General features: G+C 42.5%; 1 protein-coding gene across 18 annotated transcripts in view; it reads right to left on the bottom strand.

Moving 5' to 3' along the window:
* The window catches only part of MYCBP2 (MYC binding protein 2), a 217,426-nt gene that overhangs the window by 126,230 nt on the left and 63,475 nt on the right, over positions 1–27,721 (bottom strand). For 12 of the 18 annotated variants that reach the window (XM_083168825.1, XM_083168824.1, XM_083168827.1 and 9 more), the window contains exons 7-19: positions 25,529–25,600; positions 25,164–25,260; positions 23,720–23,793; positions 22,255–22,393; positions 21,421–21,497; positions 19,903–20,107; positions 19,176–19,340; positions 17,267–17,425; positions 16,682–16,886; positions 16,248–16,399; positions 12,447–12,548; positions 12,124–12,150; positions 8,260–8,367 (exon numbers count right to left, since the gene is read on the bottom strand). In XM_083168825.1, coding sequence (XP_083024951.1) covers positions 8,260–8,367; positions 12,124–12,150; positions 12,447–12,548; positions 16,248–16,399; positions 16,682–16,886; positions 17,267–17,425; positions 19,176–19,340; positions 19,903–20,107; positions 21,421–21,497; positions 22,255–22,393; positions 23,720–23,793; positions 25,164–25,260; positions 25,529–25,600 — 1,582 coding nt within the window. The remainder of the gene's footprint in view (positions 1–8,259; positions 8,368–12,123; positions 12,151–12,446; positions 12,549–16,247; positions 16,400–16,681; positions 16,887–17,266; positions 17,426–19,175; positions 19,341–19,902; positions 20,108–21,420; positions 21,498–22,254; positions 22,394–23,719; positions 23,794–25,163; positions 25,261–25,528; positions 25,601–27,721) is intronic. The other 6 variants (XM_083168826.1, XM_083168839.1, XM_083168840.1 and 3 more) reach the window with 4 other exon arrangements.

The raw sequence follows: 27,721 nt of genomic DNA, 5'->3' as shown, positions 1-27,721 counted from the left end.
TGGGTAAAAAACATGTTAGTATGTAATTGGGTTGCGGGCGGGCGGGCGGGCAGGTTAGTACCACAGACGTGACGGAAATCATGGCCTGCAGTGCAGAGAGGCAGCAATGCCAATGGTCTGCACTTAGCTTCCCCATACAGCACAGCTGCACCTCCTTCTCCTCCCAGACGGGCACAGTGGCTGCCGAAGCAGGTGATAGTCTTACTGGTTTCCTAAAGGCCTATACACACTATAAGATTATCTTTCCAATGTGGCTGGTTGGAATGAAAATTTAGAAATTTCTGGTAACAAATGTCATCTGCATAAATAGATTTAGCCAATTTGTCTGAATTACCTTTTTTTTGTTTTCCATGTTTAGGAGCAAATAATCAATTGTCATTAGCTCCCAAAAATCTCCAGATCTTCATTCCAGCCAGATTGGAAATAATGTGTATTGGACAGTTTAGTGGTTACGTTTTTTTTTTTTTTCAAAGGGGCTTAAGACTTTGTTTACATAGAAACATAGAATTTGACGGCAGATAAGAACCACTTGGCCCATCTAGTCTGCCCCTTTTTTAAACATGTTACCTCAAACCATATTTGATCCTTATTTTTTTGTAAGGATATCAATATGCCTATCCCAAGCATGTTTAAATTGTACTACTGTATTTGCCTCTACCACCTCTGATGGGAGGCTATTCCACTTATCTACTACTCTTTCTGTGAAGTAATTCTTCCTTAAATTTCCCCTGAATCTTCCTCCCTCTAGTTTCAGTGCATGTCCTCGTGTTCTGTTGCTCCTCTTCCTGTGAAGAATGTCTCCCACCTGTACCTTGTTAAAACCCTTGATATATTTGAAAGTTTCTATCATGTCCCCCCTTTCCCTTCTCTGCTCTAAAGTATACATATTAAGATCTTTTAGTCTTTCCTGGTACGTTTTGTGATGTAGGCCATGCACCATTTTAGTTACCCTTCTTTGTACAGTCTCTAATGTATTTATATCCTTCTGGAGATATGGCCTCCAGAACTGAACACAATACTCTAGGTGAGGTCGTACCAATGACCTATACAGTGGCATTATTACTTCTTTCTTTCTACTGCTGATTCCTCTCCCTATGCAACCAAGCACCTGACTTGCCTTCTTCATTGCTTTGTTACATTGCCTACCTGCCTTTAAGTCCCCTGAAATAGTGACACCTAGATCCCTCTCTCCCTCAGTAGTTTCCATTATAGTGCCATGTATACTATATTTAGGCTTTGGATTTTTGCAACCCAAGTGCATGATTTTGCATTTTTTGGCATTAAACTGTAGTTGCCATGCTCTTGACCATTCCTCTAATCTACCTAGATCATCAATCATTTGTTTTACCCCTCCTGGTGTGTCTACCCTGTTGCATACCTTTGTGTCATCTGCAAAAAGGCACATTTTTTGCACTGCTACTCTCAGTGGTCGGGGAAAACCACTACACTGCAACGGAGTGTGATTGAAGAGTCGCAGCTAATTAAAGAAAAGGCCGTATGCGGATCGAGAGCCACGGGTTGGCCACCCCTGCACTATATAGACTGTGTATTTATTGCAGCAAGTGAAAACAAGCATAAGAATCTGAGTTTGACAAAAGTCGGCCAGTAGACCATAGAGAACCAGCTACACAGTCATGGGCACCCAAGATGCATGTGGGGAGGAGTGAAGGCTAGCCTGTCTGGTCCGAACTCACATTAGAACTACTGTAGTACAAACTGCTAAATAAGTTAGTGCTGACTGATGTGAAGATGTCAGAACAGAATGCATCCCAGCTTGCAACGTAGCTGCACACCGGGTCAGAGTGCCCATGCTGACCCCGGTCTACCTCTAAAAGCACCTACAGATGTGTCCTCCTACACTATTGCTGCAGTTGTGCCCAATGTCCCAGGTCCTGTATGACTTTACATGCATGGTGCACCATTTTCATCGGGTCCTCACATTAATGTGAATGTTACTCGGACACGTACTATCTACCTAAGTATTGTTGCAGTCCAAGTTCACCCCTACATAGAAATGGTCTCTTTATGCATGATAATACCAACTACAACACTGTCAGATTTGTTCAGTAACTGTGTGAACAACATCACAGAGTTCAAGGTATTGGCTCAAATTACTCAGATACAGTATCAATCTGACTGAGCAGCTGTAGGATGTGCTGGATGGCCATAAAGGCCCCACCTGGCAACATACACAACTCAACTCAAAGTATCTTGCACTAACGTCTTGGTGCCAGATACCACAGCCCACCGTCAGAGGTTTTGTAAAATCCATGCCTTCATGGATGTTTTGGGGGACCTACACAATTACCAGGCAGGTGGTGGCCATAGACACACGTGTAATACATGCAAATTCAAGTAAAAGAATATGCACTCTGTCAAAACTATCCAAACACTGATATTTTACATATCTCTCACAGAGATGTTGGCAATCAAAGGGTTAAGTAAAAGGCCTTCACAGGCTCAAAGCAAAAAAAAACTATTTTGAATCCTGGAGTAGGTTAACAATAAAGGCCCCCATACACTAGGGCGACTTGTCCTTAGGACAAGTCGCCCCCGACTTCCCCCTGAGCTTCCCCGGCTGCTCCCCGGGGGAGCTTGATTAGATTGGCACTTTATGTGCCATTTTTTACATGTGATAAATCGTCTCGATTTATCACATGTAAAAAACCCGGGGAGCAGGGGGGGGGGGGGGCTACAGAGGTGGGAGCTGGTGGGAGCAGGGGGGCTGGGGACGCTGCGGGGGACACGTCTGTGTCCCCCGCTGCTGGGGACGATGCGGGGGACAGCGTCTGTGCGAGGCGGTAGAGGGAGCAGGGGGGGCTGGGGACGCTGCGGGGGACAGCGTCTGTGCGGCGAGGCGGTAGAGGGAGCAGGGGACGCTGCGGGGGACACAGGCGGCATAGAGCCGGCCGGGAGCTGTCAGTAATGAATAAAAAAAAAAAAGCCCATACAATGAATGGGCAGCCTGTGATTGGCTGCTGAGCGCTCTCTCAGCCAATTGCTGACTGGCTGAGAGAGCGCTCAGCCAATCACAGGCCGCCCATTCATTGTATGGGCTTTTTTTTTTTATTCATTACTGACAGCTCCCGGCCGGCTCCCCCTGCCCGGCTCTATGCCGCCTGTGTCCCCCGCAGCGTCCCCAGCTCCCCCCTGCTCCCTCCACCGCCGCGCCGCCCCACTAGGTCCCAAGTCGGGTGGTCGGACGTGCAGCAGGTCCGACCACCCGACGCAGATCCGATGCGCACGGGACCGCGCATCGGATCTGAGGGGACATCAAAACTAGCCGATTTTGGTCCGATTTCGGCCAGATCCGACTGATCTGGCTGAAATCTGACCAAAATCGGCTAGTGTATGGGGGCCTTAAGTGTAGTCATCACAAAAAAGCAGCCTGCTTCAATTCCTGTAGGAACCGTGGACATGAATATCTCTGCTATTCCTAGATCCATGTACTTATGCACTGGAGTCTGCACTTAGTGCTTCAAGGAAATAGAAAAAATATGTAGGTAGAGAATCTTTTTCAAGTTATCAGCACAACTCAGCATCAGCGCCCCCTTGCATGATTATGTCCTGCTACAATTTTGTTGATCATTTAGCAGGATTTATATATTTTTAAAGAAGGCACACAATGTATAATATTTTCAGTGCATGCATAGGAAAAACACTTTCCCCAGGAGACTTTTCTCAACTCTGCTTCTCCTTATTAGTGGACTAGCAAGATTGAAAACATTTATTTCATAACCAATTAAAATACTGTGCAGTCTGACTCTGCAATACAAAATGTACAGTACCAGCCTAATTTTATAGTGTAACTTCTACCTCACATATTAGTGCTTGCAGGCCAATGTCCATTTGTAGCAGTCTATTTCCCCACGCATATCACATTATATTACTGTACAACCAGGGATGGGGAACCTTCGACCCTCCAGCTGCTGTGGAACTACACATCCCAGCATGCCTTGCAACAGCTGTAGCATGGCCACGTAGCAAAACTGTAACAAAGCATGCTGGGATGTGTAGTTCCACAACAGCTGGAGGGCCGAAGGTTCCCCATCCCTGCTGTACACTATTCGATTTATTTTGTACCATTTCTAAAATAAATATTTTTTGTTTGTAATAAAAATTTACATTTTGAGTGCAAAACAAAAATAATGCAAAAAATATAAATGGGACTTAAGCCCCATACACACAGCGCGACTGCAGGGATAGCTCAGCACACACTCTTTATAGGCAAACCCTGCACTCTCTGTGCCCAACAGCTGGAAAATGGTGCTGGATTCGACAGCCGCTGCTCACCTAGCCCTGCCCCCCCCCCCCCCCCCGAATGGGTGAGCAGCGGCTGTCGAATCGGTCCCATTTCCAACAAAAGCATGCAGGTTGGTGGGTTTTCCCGCTGTGTTTTCTGACAGATCGGAAAAAAATAAAAAATAAAAGAAATCATAGGTCGACTCACTGATTCAACTTAAAAATTTTTTTGGTAACTGACGTTTTCAGACAAGCGTCAGTTTTCGACTCTAATGGAATAGACCCCTGAGTTGACAATCTCAATGTCAACTGTATACTACAGAAGTGAATTTCATGATAGAGACACAAACTCAGATCTGTAGTCCATCTATGGATTCAGAGGCTTAGATTTATTATCTGGCAATCAGGGGAATATGCGCTATCCCCATGCCTTAAGGCAGGGGATAGCGCTTCCCCTGATCTATCACACCTGCTGGCCGGGTACTTTATCGGCGGCGGTGTGGGGCAGGAGGCATAGCGCAGCTACGATATTTCGTGCTGCGCCCCTGCCTGATTTATGAACGGTCAGCCGCCTGCAGCTATCGACTTAGATAGCTGCAGGCGGCGATGCCCTATGCCTACAGCAGGGACAGCACTGTCCCTGCTGCTGGCGCTGAGCTGGGATCTCGCGTGAGTAGCGAGATCCCGCGCAGTCCAGCCGGCCGGGGGGAAGGAGACAGCGCGTCAGTGTTAACTGACACGCTGTCAGCTGGAGGGGACATCACACGTCAGCGCTCCCCCGCTTCGGTGGCAAGATCTTAGTAGATCTTGTCGGTGTCCCCTCCTGCTTCGCCTCGCTACTGAGGCGAAGCAGGGAGTGTTATAGCGGAGCTCTTAGCGCCGCTATAATAAATCTACCCCAAAATCGCTTATAGACAAGCACAGTTACAGTATGAACTTGTTAGTATCTTATTGCAGAATTTTTTTTTGCCAATTATTAGATGTCACAGGTGTATCGGAAATGGCAAAATGCATTACTAAATTATAATATATAAAACTGAAAATCATTATTGCTAGTAAATGAAGAACTATAAGTATACAGGTTGAGTATCCCTTATCAAAAACTAACTCTGCCTGTTTTGCGGCGCCCTGCTAAAACAACCTAGCCCGTCAGTCCCCGCTGCACACCCCCAAGACAGACTTCGGAGGCAAGATCCACCCACATTGGTGACATCTGTGGATGGGCCCACAAATTGGTCCCACCCACATTAGTGATGTCGGCGGCGGGCCCGCAGCATTCAAAGTGCCCATTTTCCTCCAGCACCCTGCCCTCCTGAGATGCTGGAGGGAACACTATTATCTTCAGGTATCTTGTACTTATGTTGTACAAAGACATTAAATACACACAAATATATTTTCTTTGTGCATTAAACAAGGTTTCAAAGCATGAAATAAAGTTTGTGTACCATCTCAGATACTGAATTTAAATGCCAAGCAATCATTTTCTTCCACATATTTAGTGTCAGTAACATATCATGTCCTCAGGGATTCAGTACTAAATCCCGGCGTTCAGAATCCCGACGCCGGAATCCCGACAGCCAAAATCCCGACAAGGGGGGGGGACGTGGATCGCCCCCCCTTGCGGGCTCGCCACGCAGCGGGCCCGGTGCCTCACTACGCTCGGCACACTAATTTATTCTCTCTCCAGGGGGGGATGCAGTTAAGATCCCGGCGGTCGGGATCCCGGCGTTCAGAATCCCGACGCCGGAATCCCGACTGCCGAAATGCCGACACTTTCTCCCTCCTGGGGTGTCCACGACACCCCTGGAGGGAGAATAAAATAGCGTGCCGAGCGTAGCGAGGCACCGGGCCCGCTGCGTGGCGAGCGATCCACGTCCCCCCCTTGTCGGCATTTCGGCTGTCGGGATTCCGGCGTCGGGATTCTGAACGCCGGGATCCCGACCGCCGGGATTCAATACTGAATCCCTCCAGGGGTGTCGTGGACACCCACGGAGGGAGTATGTGTCGGGATTTCGGGGGTCGGGATTCTGAATGCCGGGATCCCGACCACCGGTATTTTAACTGCATCCCGTTCTCAGTAGTGCTGTTACAGATGTCCCCAGTGGTGCCAGTTACAGATGTCCCCAGTAGTGTCAGTTACATATTATGTCCTCAGTAGTGCGGTTACAGATGTCCCCAGTAGTGTCAGTTACATATCATGTCCTCACTAGTGATGTTACAGATGTCCCCAGTAGTGGCAGTTACATATCATGTCCTCAGTAGTCCATTACATATCATGTCCTCAGTAGTGCTGTTACAGATGTCCCCAGTGGTGCCAGTTACATATCATGTCCTCAGTAGTCCGTTGCATGTCATGTCCTCAGTAGTGCTGTTACAGATGTCCCCAGTAGTGTCAGTTACATATCATGTCCTCAGTAGTGCTGTTACAAATGTCCCCAGTAGTGTCAGTAACATATCATGTCCTCAGTAGTGCTGTTACAGATGTCCCCAGTGGGGCCAGTTACATATCATGTCCTCAGTAGTCCGTTACATATCATGTCCTCAGTAGTGCTGTTACAGATGTCCCCAGTAGTGTCAGTTACATATCATGTCCTCAGTAGTGCTGTTACAGATGTCCCCAGTAGTGGCAGTTACATATCATGTCCTCAGTAGTGCTGTTACAGATCATGTCCTCAGTAGTGCTGTTACAGATGTCCCCAGTAGTGTCAGTTACATATCATGTCCTCAGTAGTGCTGTTACAGATGTCCCCAGTAGTGTCAGTTACATATCATGTCCTCAGCAGTGCTGTTACAGATGTACTCAGTAGTGTCAGTTACATATCATGTCCTCAGCAGTGCTGTTACAGATGTCCCCAGTAGTGTCAGTTACATATCATGTCCTCAGCAGTGCTGTTACAGATGTACTCAGTAGTACTTTTAGCAAAAAAAAAATACATTTTTCACTTTCTGGATTGTATGATTTTCGGAATAATTTGGATAGCGGATATATGGATAAGGCAGGGGTGGCCAAACCTGTCCTCAAGATCTACCAATGGTGCATGTTTTCCATGCAACCTGTGGATCTATAGTAGGAATGAATGCAACATGTTTGAAAATGTGACAGTTAGTAATGACTACAGCTGTGCAGCAGCTAGGTGATTTGGAAAACCTGGGCCGTTGGTAGATCTCGAGGACCGGTTTGGCCACCCCTGGGATAAGGGATACTCAACTTGTATATCATTTGAAGTTTTGTTTTAAGTCAATAATTGAAATCTAGTTTGAACAGTTGAATCAACACAATCATACATTTGTGGTCTTATTTTACAGCATTTTTCCTGATTTATTATTTTGTGAGAAAGAAAAAGAAATGAACAAAATTTGCACACTGAATTAAAAAAAAATGAAATTTAAAGTGTTTCAGACATAATGCCAAGGGTTTTGTACAGTATATACATGTCAAATTGCAATGCATAGTAAACTGATAAATACACAGAAACCTGGGTGGAAGCACTCACACACAACGAAGCACAGAGGATGAAATGAGAAAAGAAAAAGTGACATACGTGACATGATGTGGTGGCATGTGCGGGTATTAATTTTTATGAAGCAAACGTAATGCTATGGCTCAGGGTATTTACAATAAAACAAAACAAGACGACATTGGAAGATCAGATGAGATTTCTTATTATATTTATGAAATCCCAATGGAATTTATTTTTAAAGACAAAGGCGCATTTAACTGCACTGCAAGATAGTGATAGGGATATGTTAATAACTATTATCAAGGGAAACAGATATGTTTATGAGAAAGACCATATTGGCCAGGACAAATCAGATGGAATATGTCATCAGCTGCAACTGTCGATAGCATTAAATAACAGACTACACGTGAATCGAGAGGTGCCATATATGCCAGGGAAAAAGCCAGTCAAGTCCCCTAGTGGATAGGACAAAGTGCGTATAAGAAGGGGTGAGGTGTGCTCAGGAAGGACTAGGTTCTGCGTTTGTCCTCTCTAGTGAGAAAGGAAGACTAAATACCTTTTTTCTTGTCCCGCTTATGCTTTAGCTGTGGTGGTAGAGCTCTTAGTCTGGCTAGAGCCTGTTCTCGGTGGTTCATAAAATTAGGACCAGGAAATACAAAAGGGCCTGGGGAGAGACATTTTGCACATGCATGGGAAAGCGCAACAAAATGGAAACATGTTTAGAGGAAAAATGAAAAGATCAAAAAAAAAATGAAGAACAATGACAATACAAATACTTTAAAACATACCATGGATACTCCCCACAAATTACATGGGAATACACACAAATCCTATTCTCTTTATGATAGCAAGTGAATGGCACATACAGTATAAGGTCAACTGACACTAACTGGGAATAACATCATTAAGACATTAAAAAATGTAAAGACTCATTAGAAACCACCATATAAAATGCATTACAAACCTTATGGCTACTGCTTAGCAAGTCTTAATTTGTCCAATATTACATGTACAATAGTGTCATGAAATAGAGATTTAAGAGAAATACCAATTCACCATAAAATGGTAGTGGCCGGTATACAGATACTCTGTCCACATAAAAAGTGGGGTAGCATTCAGTTGAATAACCATCCAATCCACAAAGGGATAACTAACACCCACAAGACATCCAGCAGCACAACACAGAGGAAGGTATACACAAACCCTAGTGCTACAAGACATCAGGATATCAGTGTTGCTAGATTGACTAATTTTTGGGACACATAGATGAGAAACAAGGACCACACAATGGACAAAGCAAATTGCTCAAATGACAACTTTCTATGGACATCGCTGATCAATAACTTTATATAAGGAGGGGGAATATTCAAGTATGGTTGCCAAAGAGAACACACAGAATACTTGCGTCTCACAGTCTAGAATGTTCTGGAAGATCTGCTATATGCATGCATTATGGCAAAGTTATAATCCTATAATCTTCAAAATTTGAGCCAATTTTGTATAAACTACTTTAATTTCAGATTACAGCAACCCCAAAACACTAAATTCATTTAAATATCCATGGCAAATCAACGCTTTCTTGGGTGTCTGCATAACCGTTTATGAACTGTAACAAAGGCTAAATCCACATTTCGCAATGTAGTCTAAGGAATGACTTTGGCTGGGGCCACTCATAGCAGCCAAGCAGGTCCTGTTCAGCTGAACCTGCTTGGCTGCAAGGAGGCTGAGAGGGGTCACACACACACAGAGGCGTGGCTGGTTCCTGCAGCACCGCCGTACTGTGTGAACACATACATTGTAATGTAGATGCTCTTTCTGAAATCCGTCCGGTCCTACCGCAGCTTGCTGCAGTAGGACCTGACACTAATGTGTGGACGGCCGCATTGGAGCCTGTGTGCAGGCTCCTTGTGGCCAATCGGGTCCAACTGCGTTGCTGTGTGTGGCCCCAGCCTAAAGTGACACATAACTTATCAGACTTACATGAGGTTTCAGTCACTGAACACAAAAAGCTATATAAGCAGCTGAAACCTGGTATGTGAAATGTCATATACAGGGAAATAACATGTCAGGAAATGAAACTCATGTTTTACTGATGTTGCAATTATTTCTCCAATGGCAAGTTTGGAGCTCTGAGATGCAATAAACAATTGAATATACATCAGAGAATGATACATTTCCCTACCACACATACATATTATATATTTATGTAATGTTCAATTCTCATGAACAAAAACTGATATTATGAATGCAGTCTGCTTATGGACATTTATTGCACCTTAATGGAGGTAGAGTTTACAATCTCTTGTTAAAACGTACAGTATTTGGTCACCTACAAAATTAGAATTTTAAAATGGAGACTATTTATGTAAATACTTTTTCTTGCTCCTCCTGTATAATAAAACCCCAGCACTTGGCATCACATGGGACACTTCTGTTATGCAGATAATGGTCAAGAATCAGTAATGAATGTACTTTATGCTTGCGGACCAATTGTGTATTGCATGCTGCTAGATCACTTTGCTAAAACAGATATACAGTACAGGATAGCAAGGAGTAACAGCTGTCAAAAAGCATTGATTAGTGTTGAAGACAAAAGAAAATCGGTTACTACATTGACACGTATATGACAAAACCAGTGATAAACACAATAACCATTTAAAAAGTCTAAAAAGTATCAACAAGACATATATTAACTTTCATCTGTGATTCTTGCACCACACACATAAATTATAAAATTGCCATTCAAGCATGGTACAGGTTGAGTATCCCTTATCCGAAATGCTCGGGACCACGAGCATTCCGGATAAGGGAATATTCCGGTTTTTGGAAGAATTTTTTTTTAGCCATATTTACCTGCCCCTGGTGGGTCCCTGATGGTCCCTCGGCGTCCATTGAGTCCTCCGGTGTCCACGGCAGGCCACCAGCACCGTCTCCGGCGTCTCCAGCGGTCCCAGGAGTGCTTTGCGCAAGTTCCCAGGGGCGCCGGTGACGTCACCGGCGCGCGCACGCACGCACACAAAGCACTCCTGGGACCGCTGGAGACGCCGGAGAGGATGCTGAAGGCCTGCTATGGACGCCGGAGGACTTGGTAAGTATTAAAAGAGGGTTAGGGGAAGAAAAAAAAAATTTGAATTATTCCAAAAAAACACGGTTTTTGGAATAATTCGGATACGGGATGCCCGGATACGGGATACCCGACCTGTACTTGTAGATTGAATTTTCCCAAAGGGAGAGGGCAGTAGAAACAGTGTAAGTCAGTCATCATGACTAACTTCCACATGTCGTACGAAAAAATTATTTTTGTTAATATTCCCTTACTTACGTGTATAATATTTGTGTTACATTTGTACATACACATAAAACACAGAGGGAGTGGGGAATTGGCTATGTTGCTCCAATTACAATAAAACTTCAGCATCCTTATATATTACTAGTAAGCCTGCTTAAAACAAATGCTTCCAAAGCTAGTAGGTGTAGTTTCACTTGCTGACAACAGATGGCATTGTAAGCTTGCTCAAAGCAAATGCTTCCAAGCTAGTAGATGTAGTTTCACATGCTGCCAACAGATGGCAGTATTTCAGAGCCACGCGGACACCAGACATATATATATATATATATATATATATATATATATATATATATATATATATACACACACACACACACATACACATACATATATATATATATATATATATATATATATATATATATATATATATATATATATATATATATATATATATATATATATATATATATATATATATATATATATATATATATATATTTACTACTAACCCCAAATACTAATCCAATATCACTGCACAAAGTCCATTGGCACTGTGGACTGCATGTATACATTCTATTCAGGCTATAAATACTGTTGAGGAAACTAGTAATTAATGTTCATGATTGTTAGTCTATGTTGATTAGTAAATGTATTCTGAACATGGAGAAAGAATTCGTGCCAACAGTTTATTTCAGTATGTGGCATAACAGATACTACAATAAATCATTATAAATTCTTTTGTATCGACCACTGGGTTATGGAAAACAGCATTAAAATCACAGTTTCAGTATATAGTTTTTGAAACATTTTTATAAATCTAGAACCCCTGAAAATAAGCCTACATTTCTCTACAATAGTATTGTTCTAAAGAAAAAAAGTAAACTGTTAAGGAAAGTATTAAAATACACACACACAAAAAAACATTTGAACACATACAAAAAGCTTAGTTAGCATTAACAGTAAATCGTACACTGTGTCCTACACCCAGCCAGTAGTTTTGCCAAACTGACACCATGTGACTTACAGAAGACAGACAGCTGCTGCAATCTGGGAAGGTGCATACATTTACCTACAAGCTCATTGCATATACTTCAAATCTATTACCAGTTTTCAGGATAGTCGTCATACCTAAATTTCCATTTGGTTTATTATTGCCTAAAAAAAGAATAAAATAAAATAAATGAAATGCAAAATAAAAAGTTTGTGCATGCAAAGCAAAATAGAAGGAAATGAGTTCCATATTGTTTGCAAATGAAAGATAAACATATGTATGCCAGAACAATGTGGATGGAAAATGACCACAATATATAACAATAAGAGTCATATGCTGTGCAGAACGCCAAGATAAAAGGGACTTATCTGGTCATATATGTGCTTCCCCTCAACCCCAAATATTTTGCATTGATTTGGTGTGTAAACATTTCATTAAAATAGAACACTAACAAGTTTACCTCTCCCTTCATCTATCCTGTGTCTCCTGTTCACCCGCTGTCTCTTATCCTCTTGTCGTAACTGAAGGTGTTCATCAATGTTAACCCCTGGCACAGGCACAGCTGAAACAATTACAAAAATACAGATTTTTTTTTTTAAATAGGTCTGTTCCAAATAAAGAACGTACTGTAATAAACCTTGTATGAAACTGCTACAGCACATATAGGGGGGCATTCAATCTGTGCCGATATTTACCGACAGGGTAAATATTGGCAATCGGAACTCACCTATTCAATGTGGTCGTTACCGACAGCATTGAAGGCTGTTAGATCAGAATTTTATTTTTTATTTTATTTAAAATGGGATCTGTTTTGTTGGAAACAGCTGCAGATTGTCGAATTCATGGACATTTTTAGAAAAATTTGCCGACTTTCCGACACTGAAAGCAATTATGTTAAGCTAAAATCTGAATCATTTTTTTATAGTACTGGATTTTTTTTTAATTTACACAAAGGGAAAATAAACAAGTTAAGAACAGGGAAAAAAACAACAAAATAAAAACAGAGCACAAATATTTTTCAAGTATGTAACGCTAATGCTGCTTTCCCACTGCAGACCAGTTTAAAGTACTGGTAATCTTAAATGGTATTTAAAACGGTATTAGCATTCCCACTGCAGCAGATTACCGTTTTAAATACCATTTAAGTACCATTCCCGTGTAAAATGTAGAGTGCCTAACCCCCCCCCCCCCAGTGTAAAGAGTGCCTAATCCCCCCCCCCCCAAGTGTAAAGAGTGCCTAACCCCCGTACCTGCCCTGTGCCCCCACCTCCCCTCCCCTTGTACTTACCTGCACGGGGATGCAGGGCAGTGGGGAGGCAGCGGGGGTCCATGCAGGGTCCATTTAGGGTACAGGCAGTCCCAGTGCCTGATGAGAACTAGTAGTTCTCACTTTGCGCATATGTAATGAGTGCACGTGCATAATAATGAGCCGCTCATTACATATGCGCAAAGTGAGAACTACTAGGTCTCATCAGGCACTGGGACTGCCTGGAGGCTAAAACGTTTAAGAGGCATTCCCACTGCCTCTTAAACATTATTTTAACGTGTAGGACTCTGCTTTAAAAACGTGTTGAAATACCATTTAGCTTTAAACGGTATTTCAACTCTGGCACTTTCCCACTGCAGCCTTAAAACGGTAAATTGCGCTGAAAATCTGCAATTTACCGTTTTTTAGCTGCAGTGGGAAAGGGGCGATAGTCTTACAAATGTAAATATGGGGAAAGCATGCATAAAAATCATAGAATCATTCAAAGAAAAACAAAACAAAAAAATATTTATGTAGGTGAAGGGGGGTGGGGGGACTTCATAATATCGTTCATTCATCAGCGGGACCACATATCTCTGAAGGTTGCATAATTACCTTCTGTGGAAGACAAAATATCTTCCATCTCTATATAGAAATTGATACTATTGACCCAATCTCTAACCATTGGTGGAGAGGAGGAGTGCCATTTTATTGGGATGACTGACTTGGCAGCATTATTCAAGTGGCATAATAGAGATTTTTTATTATTTTGAAATGGGAGCAGGGGACAGATGGCGCAGCCAGAAGAGCGGATCAGTGGGGACTGGCTCTCCCATAATGATCGCGGAGAGTTTAAGAACTTCTGACCAAATAATACCAAGATGGGAGCATTGCCAAATGTGAAGTGGATTAACTAGAACATTAGAGCACCTCCAGCAGACATTGGGTACTAAGATCCCTATCTTGGAGAGAGTGTCTGTGCACCTGACCCAATGGGAAATTAATGTGTAATGGGTCTCCCGAACACGGATACTAGGAGAGCATGCGTGCACCAAATGAAATATCGGTACTCTTTACCTAGAAGGGCGCCCACGATTTTGATCGTGGGCATCGTAAGGAAAAAAAATCGCGTCGGTCTCATCGCATGCGACCAAAAAAATCGCATGCGATGTGACCGACGCAATGACCGCGATTTCCCATAGGGAACAATGTTAAATGGCCCAATTGACCCGATTTTCCATAGGGAAAAGAGGCCAAATAGGCACCCTGAAGTGTGAAATGGCCCCCCCAATTGTTAACGCCACCCCACGATCAACGTCAACCCGGAGCGTGGCGAGCGCAGCGAGCCCGCGAGGGGCGGCGGTACGCGTCCTACGACCTTTTCATACCCCCACTATACACGTCGGCGTGGAGTTGAGAATAGAAAGTGTGGCGAGCGCAGCGAGCCCGAAGCGTGGCGTGGGGACGCGGACAGCTGTGAAGCCCGCGAGGGGACGCGTATACCTGTGAAGGTGTCCGCGTCCCCTCGCCACGCTTCGGGCTCGCCACACTTTCTATTCTCAACTCCACGCCGACGTGGATAGTGGGGGTATGAAAAGGTTGTAGGACGCGTACCGCCGCCACTCGCCACGCTTCGGGTTGACGTTGATCGTGGGGTGGCGTTAACAATTGGGGGGGGGCATTTCACACTTCAGGGTGCCTATTTGGCTTCTGTGGGCCATTTAACATTGTTCCCTATGGAAAATCGGGTCAATTGGGACATTTAACATTGTTCCCTATGGGAAATCGCTGTCATCGTGTCGGTCGCATCGCATGCGATTTTTTAGTACATGCGATGCCCGCGATGGGCGCCCTTCTAGGTAAAGAGTACCGAAATATCTTAATCCAGTTAATCTCCTTCACCACTTCACCCAATTCCAGGTCCCATGTTTGAAGTACACTGCGGAAGACCCAAACTTGCATCTTCTAAAATGAGTATATATATATATATCAGAGATAAAACACAGGGAAAAGAGGTGAGGGAGCAGCGCCTAGGAGTTCAAAAGGCATTGGGGTCTTGTGTATGGTGCCAGAGGGACCTAGAGAATGGAGGTAGTGTCGCAAATATTACCAGAATTCCCCATAAGTTAATTTCCATTTGTCTTGTATGTCCGTAAAGGACACAATTCTGCCCCCAGTCACCAGCTGTTTAACTCTAAGAGAGTAGGATCATAGGTCGACAAGCATTAGGTCAGCCACTGAAGGTAGACATGACTGAGGGTAGACATAGGTTAGATCGACAGGATCATTAGGTAGACATGAGGAAGGTTTACACCCAAAAGGTCGATATGGGGTTTTTCACCCGAATGTTGACACGGACACTGAAAAAAATGCACCGCTGCACATGCAGCGCTCAGCACACACTTTTATTCTCCCACCACACCCTAGTGCAGGCATTCTCAACCACGGTCCTCAAGGCACACCAACAGTGCAGGTTTTCTAGATATCCAGGCTTGAGCACAGGTGACTTAATTAGTATCTGAGGGATTCTGATTAAACCATCTGTGCTGAAGCCTGGCTATCACTAAAACCTGCACTGTTGGTGTGCCTTGAGGACCGTGGTTGGGAATGCCTGCCCTAGTGGATGGTAGGGCATGAAATACTGCCTGACGGCACATTTCGGTAAAAAAGTGCAAACCTCATGTCGACCCAATGCTTGTTTCCATGTTCCTCATGTCGACCTAATGTGTGTGTTGACCCTCTCATGTCGACCTAATGCATGTGTCGACCTTCAGTCTGGTCAACCTAGTGACTGTATCCCCTCTCAAGATACCTCTGTCCAACACCAAAAAGCTATAATATCCAACCCAGGGGGAAAGAAGTGATTTTTTAACACCATCACCAGTATAAGATTCTTTCATTTGGTAATTAATGAAGCCACATCATTCAGTTACTTCTTTTAAGGCAAGTCATTTAAGCCGCTGATTTATTGATAAAAACAAGTCAATGCATAAAAAAATATGAAAATATTCACACCTTTACCTAGGAGCAAGTCCAATGGTATCATCTCCTTCACTGCATCTAAGATTCCTCTTTGTCGTGCTTCATGACCGTCAAGTTCCCTAGCACAAGCCTTGCAGCACCCACACACCGCACAGCCAGACTCTCCAGAGCCGCAGCCACAAATTCTACAACATAGAAAATTAAATGCCATGATTGTCAAAGGAGATATCCTTTTATGTCAACACAATACCAACAGGATTTTTTTTTTGTGACCTGCTAGGATCAGGTACTGGGAACTTTTGGCCCTCCAGATGTTGTGTAACTACACATCCCAGAATGCCCTGCTACAGTTTTGCTTTTTGGCCATGCTAAAACTGTTGCAAAGCATGCTGGGATGTGTAGTTCAACAACAGCTGGAGGGTCGAAGGTTCCCCATCCATGTGCTAGATAAAACCATATGCACATACCCTCCTGGTACACGATCTGGTCGCCCGCTACTAACACAACTCGCTCCATATCCTGTACAGTCGCCACACACTGTGCAAATCATGCAATATTCCAGCTTCCACTTGTGCATTCGAGGGGGACACATGACAGATTTCTCATCCTTCTCATCCAACTCCTCCTCAAGGTCTTCATCCATCGCAGTTGCCATGTTTTCAACTCCAAAGCCTGTCATGACAGGAAACAGACCAAAAAGCAAAAAACAACGATGATAGCTTTAAGATAATGTTTTCTACTTTGAATATCAAATAGTAGTAAGCCCATTAAGTAGCTTCTTATGATCCATTAAGGTCAATACAATACTTCCTATACAGAGCAGCCCTTAATTCTGGGATTTGTTTTTAGAGTTTTCCACATTAAAATATACAAAAAAGTACTGTAGGAATACTAAAATAAAGTTATCTATTTTTTATGAAACATTCTATTATTTGATTCCAAGAGTTGAAAGAAAGACTATTTTTTCTTGCACAGAAAACATAATTCCAAGACTATGATAATGAAGTACATTGAAATACATAGAAGCATTAACAAGTGAGTGACCGGTTTACCTTTCCCTCCTTGGCTCGAAGCTCCTGTGTCTCTTCCACATTGCCCTTTGTTATTAACGCCGAACGTCCACACCTCACCTTTCTTAGTCAAAACACAAGTATGGGCTTTTCCCATCGCTACCTGGACCACCAAATGTCCTTTCAGGTCTGTCACCAAATCTGGGAAACCAATTGGCTCAGTTATGTTTTGCAGCTTTATTTTGGAATATTTAGGACTGTGCTTATTTTTCATAATCTTAGAACTTACATATCCTGACTAATTATTAATGCAAGGTAATTATTACAATGTACTGACATTTCTGACTATTACATTAAACAGATTTATAATAATAATAATAAGGTACTTGTGTACTAGCACGGCGCCCATCGCATCGCAGACCATAAGGCATGCGATGGTATGCGATGTTGCGCGATGGCAGCCGATGTTATACAATTTTAAATTGTATACCATCGAATTGTATGGCATTGTATGCCATTCTATCGCATATACAATGGTATGCGATTTAAAATTGCATAAGCAGCCTAAAGGGTTTTCCCACAGAGCCCGAAGCATGGCAAGCGCAGCGAGCCCCGCGAGGGGACACTGAATACAAGTAAAGTAATACGCTGCGCTCTCCACGCTTCGGGCTCGGTGGCTCGCTGTGCTCGCCACACTATATAAAATCTACTCCATGCCGACGTGGATAGTGGGGGCATGAAAAGGTCGTAGGACGCGTACCGATGTGCTCGCCACGCTTCGGGTTGGCGTTCATAGTGGGGGTGGCGTTGGGGTGCATTTAACATTGTAAGCCCCCATTAGGGTGCTTATACAATTAAACATCGTATAGGGGGCTTATACAATTTAAAATCGCATCGCAGTGCATCGGGTGTATGCGATGCGATTATATGTTGTGCGACCTATTATCGTGGGCGCCGTGCTAGTACACAAGTACCAATGATAATTTTAGAACATACATATCCTAACTCTAATTATCAATGCAAGGGAATTATTAGAATTTAGTGACATTTCTGACTATACAGATTTACACCAAAACCAGGATTCCGTGGTAAACAGCTAATAAGAGGAGCGCATCCTCAGCCTGCTTGTGTTGTTTCAGCCCAATGTGAATATGGGACTCCAGTACCCAGACCTGCTGTAATTAACAAACACAATAGAACACTCAGCACAGACAAGGCTGCCAAAGAGAACCTCACTTCAGAGTGAGGGTACAGAAGTGAGAGAAGACCAAACAGATTGTGGCTTTATATTTCCCTTGGTCTATGTTCCCCAATAAGATAAATAAAGAAAGCGATTCGATTCAACAGTGCTGGAGGAAACCGTGGCTCTCTACCTTCAGCACAACTTCTGCATGTTATCCATTCTCAGTGTACAGAGAAAATATAAAGCCCCTGTCGGGCTGATTACAGCTCCTCTGTAACCTCTTTCGTGGGATGCCCGAAATATCTTGGATCTTGGGCTGAACTGCGCTGCAGAAGCGGGCTCTCCCGAGACATTTCCGAGTATGCCACTGATTGGTAGGTGTATGCGAGTGGTGCCTCCAGCTCCACACACATCCCTCACGTCGCTCCCAAAACCCCCCGGCATTGCATACCACTGCCACATTATAGAGACTAAAATGGTGATGCAGAAGTAAACCAATTACCAATATAATTCAGCAAATCGATTTAGTGTGCGTTGCACAGAAAACAGCCTTCTGTTACTAAACTATAAAGTAGCATGAAATTATTAAAAATACTAATACCAATAAATATCGCCTAGTAAAAACTGAAAAGAAGCAGAATCACTAGAATCGATGGATGACTTTGCTGGTTTGTAAAACTGAACAGCGTGACAGTTCTTGCATTTTGCAAAGTGAAGGAAATTCTAAGACTGGCAGCAAAACAATCACAATGCATTGCCATCACTTACTTGAGTTGTCAGAATAGATAGCATCTTTCCCAAACATGTAGAGCTCACCATCCTTGGTAATGACGGAGCTGCTCCCATTATTGCAAGCAGTGGTTACCACAAACTTGCCTTCCATTTTTATCATTTTTTTTGGTTTGTACGGTTTCGACTGTCTTCGACTTTTTGCTGCAAGATGGAAAAGACAACTCAAACAACAATTAAAAACAATTAGCAATCATTAATGTTTTGTTACAACATTCTCAATTTATCATGCAATACCCTAATCTAGGTCATCTATGTTAATGATCAAGTCCGAATTACACCATTGGATCGAAACCAAACAAATGCCCATTTCCTCAGCACATTTCTCATCGGTTTTGGGAGATTCAGATTCTGCATCTCACAAAGCTGTTGTCTATCATTTATACTGACGTTATAAATTATTTTGGAAAGTGCTTTACATGGAGGCAAGGACATTGAATGCATCGGGTTCAGACAGTGGAGGGATCCCACACAGGAAAGTGCAGCCCATGAAGTCATGATACTGCTAATGCTTCATGACCAATACTCATGAGGTACAGCATATTCTCGTACAGTAAACTTTGGCTCAGCCTCTAGAGGCTGCCTTTACTTTGTAGGATACAACTGTTCTTTGTGCTTTTAAGATCTATTGACACATTGGCATATTTTCTTCATTTAACTTTATAGCTTTTCTCTCTCAATAAAAAAAAAAAGTGGAGGAACTTACTTGACTCTCCATCTTCCCCTTTACTAGCTGTTCCAGTGAAAAACACACTCCCATCATCAGCAGCGAGTAAGGCATGGGAGCCATCATGACCAACAGAAAACTGGACAATCTTTGGAGATTTTGTTATTGTGAGCTCCACCCACTTTCCAGAAGAGGGACCACCTTGCTTGATTCCGAGGCTCTGATATTTACCAGTGTAATAAATCTGAACAAACCAGAAAATAGTTTATAGTAGAATTCTACTTAAGTGATATTTTTGACTGTAAGCCATCAGTTACTGACAAACCGCTTCCATGTACTGAACTGGACGTACTGGCTACAGGACTATATATCACTACCAACCTCCCAATGCCATTTTAGAGATGAAAAAAAGTACACGCTCTGCGAGAAATTGCTTGGTGAACAGGAGTTCTCTCCCAGTCAGGGCAATTCAGTCAGCAAAATCCCATTATTACCATTTTCACAGTAGCTTGAAGTCTTTACAATAGTAGAGACTGCATAAGAAATGGAGCATTACAGTATTTTCCTGGAACACACTGTAACGGAGCATTTCCTATGCAGATACAGCTGCAGTCACACACTGAACACACACACATGGCATATTATTTTAATCAGCAGCAGCTGTTTGAGTGTTTTTTGCTCTGTTTTGCAAATAAGATGTTAATTAACTGAACGCAAAAAAAATAAAAAAAGATGCCCAGCAGTACAGACTCACACGGAACTCATGCATTATGTATAAGTGATTTGTATCGCATGAAGGATAGATGTATTGGGACACATCTATATGTACTTATTTATTAGCATTTACTTATATAGCACCAGCATATTGTGCTTTACAAACAGAACACAAAAAAACCAAGACCGTTATTGCTACATAAATGCTGGAAAGTACAACTCCACCTTCTCACACGCCTGACCTTTCTATTCCATCCAAACTTACAGTAACCTGTATCACTATTTCCCAACATTGCTAAGTACAATTTCATAAATTAAATTTTTACTGAACACATTGCTACATTTATTTGGGGCACTAGTATATTGTAAAAGTTCCAGAGACTTTTAAGAAAAATCGAATACATTTAAATCCTATATTTTCCTATAATGTTGTCAAAATCTCAGCTGCCCTAAAGTGCTGCTGCTGCCACAATGAATCACACCCGCGAGATCATCGCAACTAATTGGATTGACTATTGATATGGTCAAGCACAGCATTTTAGTTAATGTGTATGATTTGCAAAGCACACTAATAAAAGGAGGGTAGGGAACCTAGCCCAGGAACCTTCATCATAATGCATTTGAAAAACTGGAAAATAAACTCAAACTCAAGCTTTAAACATCTTCACATTTTGGTTTTTTTCCTAACGTATAATGTCCTAGACAAGACAAAATTTAGAGTATAATTAGACCTATATCACATGACCTATAGTATAAACAAATTTTTTACTAAACGTAAACTTGCTGTTCTGTGATGAGCTTTAACCAAATGTAGAGAAATGAACACAAACCACTGTATAGTACCTTTCCATTTGAAGTCTTCATTAGTGCAAATTCTCTCCCTGCTCCCAGAACAGCCAATTCCTCATCAAAACCAGTACCTTACATAAGAGGCAAAGGAAGAAAGATTCAAGTATACAGATAAATGATACAAAATTAAACATTTTACCAATTACAGGGGGTCTAACATGCTACATAATACAGGACAGGATAATTTCTGAATTCAAAATAATGTTTTATTTCTAGATGAATACAGCACAAACCACATTACGGTCAAAGCTGTTGTATGACCAGAGCAATAATAAAGACAATAACACATACTTCAGTATTTACAACAGTAGTTTAGATTTTCTTAATATAAATAAACAAAAAAAAAACCTACACAAATTTAGGAATTACCGTCTCCAGGATTATATCCTGCAATCATCAAAAACCATATTGCCGAGCGCAACGACGTATAAATTCATAAAACAAAGGAAACTGAAAAATATGTTTACTTATGGGGAAATGTGTTTTGAGCAATGCTAGAACGCTCAGATCACAGCAAGATCGCTAGCATACACACTTAATTATTGTAATACACAGTCTGCAGTGAATTACTGCCCATTATTTTATACCTAAATACTTCCATTTTATGCCCAATGTTCACTATCAGCCTATTACGATATAAGATGGTAGTTTCTGGTGATAAACTGATATGAACGGTTTTTGTTGAGAAGAAGCTACATGTAACATACGACAATATAAAACAAAGAAAAACACGAAACAACCAGTTATGTTCTTAAACCATGAACCATGTATATAAGCACTATTGGTTCAAAAAAACAGCTACAACTATTATGCTTTTTGAATCCTTACTTATTATATGCAAATCCTTCTCTGAATCAAATAATGAAATGCCACAAGCGTGCAAACATTTCCGAGCCAGTTTAAGTTGTAGTTCTTGCTGTAGTACAGGCTCTGTGCTGGTTGCAAATATCCGTACTACAAATCCATCCTATAAAAGACAAAAATATTTAAATTATTTACATTTGACCAAAGCATTTATTAGCAACAGTTTTAAGCAATCTAAGAGAATCTTCCTGGTCAGTGGTCTAAGGAACACATATAATGTAAACATACCAGTTATTAGAGATGTGGGGCTCCAAAGCCTCACAACTCACTGACAACCACGAACAGGGGAGGGACCGTTCTGATTATTGACTACGACTGGACAGAGCTGCTACTCTATCCAATCAGCACCAACCAGTTCAATTTGCAGTTTGTCAATGTAAAATTGAAGAATCTGTAACTGTGGCACAAGTGAGGTTTACAAATACACATGTATCCCAGCACATGACATGAATATTTCCAAAATAAAAAAGGTGAGAGGTTAGCTTTAAAAAACAAACATGTTTTAACCCTTTTAGTGCCAATGTTGCTGTGAGTGATCCTCAAAAGATCAGTTAAAAATGCCAGCACCTCAGAACACTATCCAACCTGTGGCAAAAGAAGCATGCCAAGCGTACACGTTTTAAAGGACAGAACAAGTTTCAGTCCGTAGTTTAGTTACGCTTACACAGAGGTCCCATGTTCTGAAGTTGAGATCAATTTAGTGCCTATTAACCCAGTTTTTTCTTACAAGCAAGAGGGAGGAGGTCAGAGTAAGCAGGACAGAAAGGTGGCCTCAGGAGGGTATGCGGGGACAGGGTGAGTAAATACATGAATAGAATGTATTGGAAGAACATGGGGTGCTTAGTAATACATTTAGAAACAAGTCAAATAAAAAAAAACAGTTTGTCAACACCCTTCCGTTGTGTTTTGGAGGTTGGCATACCTCCCTCATGGTGGCTGCTGGGACATACATCACACATTAGCGTTCCCCATTTTCAATTTCCATGAATAGACTGTACACTGGATTAATTGACTGATGTATTTTCATCCCTATATTGACATTTTTTACATTGAATTTTCTCCATTTTGGATGTTTTTCACATTCTTCCTGCAGTACAAAAATCCTACCATCTGTCACCTCTGCAAGACATATAACCTTGATCACTAGTCACTGAAAATCCCATTTAGTGCTGGAATGTAACCCCCCATACACTGCATGCACATTAAGGAAACTAAACATACCTTTTATTCTATAGATCTAGAAATGATTGTGTCTACCTTTCTACATTATATTATACACAATTTCATTTTAACTAAAACTTACTTTATTTACTTTTTTCAGGAATAATTTACAGCCCTTATTAATCTGAACACTGGTCAAAAACAGCATTGGGCACCATGGTGTTCTTTATACCTTTATAAATGTCATTTAATTTAGCAAAGTACTCACATCTTTAGAAGCAGCAATCTGGTTTATGAACTCCCCATCAGTAAAGAGGATGTTCTGTCCGTCAGCATTACAATCTGATGCGGCCAAGAGAAATAAGGGAACAAATTAACATTATCTGCATGCATGTGATTATGAAAGTTCAACTGGTAATAAATATACGATTTTCCACTTAGTAAATTAAAATATGTAACCCTCTACTACACAATTTGGTACTGGAAATAAGTGAATGTAAGATCCAGTCTAGTCCATCTGTGTGCCCCAAAAATATAGCTGAAAAGGAGCCCCTACACGGTCCGTTGTGGACCGGCTCCGTTCTGTACTATGCGATGCGCGCTCCTGCGCATCACATAGTACGGTACAAAAAGTATGTGCTGCACATACTTTTTGTACTAGGTACACATCGTATCGGATCGCAGTGCATGCACAATGCATGCACAATGCATGCGATCCGATACGATGTGTACTTTAAAAGTACAAAACGGACTGGCAAAATGGAGCGTGTATGGGCTCCTTAAATCATTTTCTCTTTATTACTATTACTTACTCATAATTACTACATTACAGTAGAGAAGTTGTATACTTAAGGGTGTAGATTTGTTTGCTAAGGGAATGTAAATATACATGCTATGAAGATTATGCAGAGGATAAAATGGCACAGAGTTCAGACTGTATCCTGCTTTGCTTATCAAATGTGGGTAGCTAATGGTCTCTTTATTGAAGATGGTAAACAAATTTGGTTGCTATTTAGTTTTCATGTTAAGTTCATCCTGACCAGACCAGGAGCTAATTGGGTCTTCTTGGAGGGGACCCCCCAATTTAAATATTTCTAATAACACCGAATAATAAACTACATTTGGTATAAGACGTCCATTCCGATAATACCTTAAAGTACGGATGTAAGTATACACACCTTAATGTAGGATAAGTAGTAATGTCGAACTACCACAATTTTAGGTTTGATATTATGCCTATTAATGAATTGGTTGTTGAATTGCTATCTTCCAGACTGATACTGGGAGTTGATTAAACACTGCATAAATATCCCTCTTACACATGACCTCAGATCTCTGCTCCACTTTTCATGCATGTGGTCAAGGTGGTCATACAGGATGGCGTGACAGAACTGTGGGTCCTGGCACCATTATATGCAGGCACAAGGGCTGAAGGAATTGTTGTCAGTTAATGAGAGTCCAGGTTATAAAAATCACATATGGTAGTTTATAGCACCAGAAATGATATATATCATTTTAGAAAAAACCCAATTAGAAGAAAAACAAAAGATATATAGCTCATTTTATGCTATTACATAAAACAAATTCCTGGAAAAGCTTGCATGCAGGGAATGACAACATACAAGAGCTTACAGCCAGATGAAAAGACTGGTCAGACTTCATATAGTTATACTGACAGAGAAATGAAACTGAAAAAAAGCTGTCCTATCTACCTGGCACAGTTACTGTTCCATCCTGTTCCAAAGTCTCGGAGTTAATCCGTATGGCTGTCATACTGTGATTGCTCACATCTCTGTAAAGCAAGTAACCCTGGTGCAGAAAAGAGATGTGGTTAGCCAATGAATTGTTGCACAGACTTTGGAAAACACCATTAACCCTTTTTAGTATTATTAAACTGTTCTTACAACTGCTAAGTTATCATATTTTCTGAACCAACCAGATTTATTAGCTTGCATTTAAAGGGAGAGAGATGACATACTGCAAAGGTCAGGTACACAGAATATGAGGTAGCACAGCATTGCAAACATTTCATATTGTGGAGTAATAGAGAAAACCTAATTCATTTTGTTCACCACACCTGAGCATAACCTAACCAAGACTTCTTCTCTCTTCGGCTCTTGATGCGGGAAGTGGAATTGTAGATGTGACCCTTTAACAAAAAAAAAGTACAATCAGATAAATAACAAGGGCAATATGTGAACTAGGGGTATATTTACTGAAGTGATCACAAGCTGCAATACAGAATTGGTCCTGACAGTTACTGCAGGAAGCTCCCCTCTCCGGCCAGTCTCTGAAAAAGTTCCCTTAGGAATCCTGTCTGCATACCAAAAGGGGAATACACACAGGACATGTAAAAAGAACCATGTGGTGGGATGTGCAAATGTAAAATCACAAACTATATATTATAAAATATACAAGTGGTTAACCTAGAAAGTACTGCAATTAACATGCAATAACCTTAAATGTACACTGAAACTGAAGGATATCTAAATTGTCCTAGTATGACAATGCAATACAGTCAATAGGCAAGTGTGACTGGGGAGCCACTTAACTGCTCCCCTACCTTCAAATTACATCAACTATGGCTGATATCCCCTCTGTGTGCTCTGGGGTCCTGCCGGGGAAGCAGACTGGCAGCAGCATTCTGACCACCGACTAAGGGTTACCAAAAGCAGCAGTCCGAAACTACTTTGGATATTAGACCTTTAACATCAGCACTGACTTCTGATGTACTTTCAAAACTCCTGGGACACACTATCAGTTTAATCCAGGACTTTACCCATTAAGCCATCTGCGGTGGTGCAGCAGACTTATTCATAAGTATAGCCCACCGCAGCACTTTTTGAGGTAGAGGGATTCAATTTATACACTGTCTTGTATGTACATTCAAAAATTCTGGGATGCACTAGCACTTTACTCAGGACTTTTACCCATCAAGCAGAGGCGCAAATAGAACTCTTAGCAAAATTTTCCCCAATGAAAGGAAGAGAAAGGGAGGGGTATGACCAGGAGTGAGAGAATGTTGGAGGGAGAGATTCTGGGAGACAGTGCCAGGTAGAGCGAAAGAATGGGGGAGAGAGGGGGGGAATGGAAGAAAGATGTGGAAAGAGATGGGAAGGAGAAAGAATAGGGGCAGAGCAATGGAGGGGGAGTAAGAGAGGGTTGAGAGAAAGCAGGTGAATGGGGAAAGAGAACAGGAGAGAGAGAGAGAACTTGTTACATCCACATCGGCGCCGGGACCTCAGCAGCAGCAGATCTCCTCAGTGGCTTCTCTTCTGCAGCAGCGGATGTCCTCATTGGCGTCCCCTCATACCTGGCTGCAAGCACCGGATCTCTTAGCCAGTGCAAGCAGCATTCCTTTCTTCTCGCCGGGGCTGGTCACCAGGTAGTGACGTTGAGCCCTGGCAGCGTCAGATAGTCAGGGGAGAGGGCGGTGGCTGGATTAGCCATACCAGCTCCTCCAAGGCATTGGCCAAACCAAAGGTGCTGCTGGCGGAGGGGGGGGGGGGGGGGGGGGGGGGAGAGAAAGCACAGCACACGGTGATGGCAGGGGAAGAAAGGAGGGACAGAAGTCAGGGCGGCGGCACTGCGGCTACCTAATAGGAAAGGTCTAATGGGTGCAGGGGATGCCTGCTTAGCCCTCTGGCCCCCCAAAGGCCCGGGCCCCATAGCAGTTGCAGCCCCTGCACCCTCCATAGTTACACCACTGCCATCAAGCCATCTGCAGTCATCCTGCAGGCTTCCATATAAGTATAGCCGATCGCAGCACCTTTGGCGGTTGAGATATTTTATGTATATACTGCCAGACAGTATTGAAGAGGCAGTTTGACAGAATGAGCCCGACTAACCAATTCAGTGGTATGCCCGAAAAATTTTCCGGGCTCAGCAGCGCTGTCGCAGCGGGCTGTCCCTGAAAATGTCTAGGCATACCATCAATATGAAGATGTGCGCCAGTGGTGCCTGCAGCTGTGCGCCACTGGCGCATCACCTCTCCGAGGCACCACACCCAGTGTTCGCTCCCCCTCCTCCTGTTGCTTCCCTTCGCCCCGCCACCATTAGTTGAAGTGCGCAGGTGGCCCTGGGGATCTTCGTTGCGGCTTGGTGGGACTTGGGAGTTTGGGCGCCTGAGTCCTCCCGAGCCTGCCACCTGATCACTTTCTGCTGTAATTGGTGGCAGTGGCAGGGGAGCTCCGGCATATGATCTCTGGAGCGGAGATGGGGGGCGGAGGGCAGTACATTCTGTGGTCGGTTTTGCTGGGAAAAGGACAAA

Source organism: Crinia signifera, chromosome 2, assembly GCF_055691185.1.
Source record: "Crinia signifera chromosome 2, ASM5569118v1, whole genome shotgun sequence".
Classification (NCBI taxonomy): Eukaryota; Metazoa; Chordata; class Amphibia; order Anura; family Myobatrachidae; genus Crinia; species Crinia signifera.
This window is presented reverse-complemented; position numbering and strand designations above follow the sequence as displayed.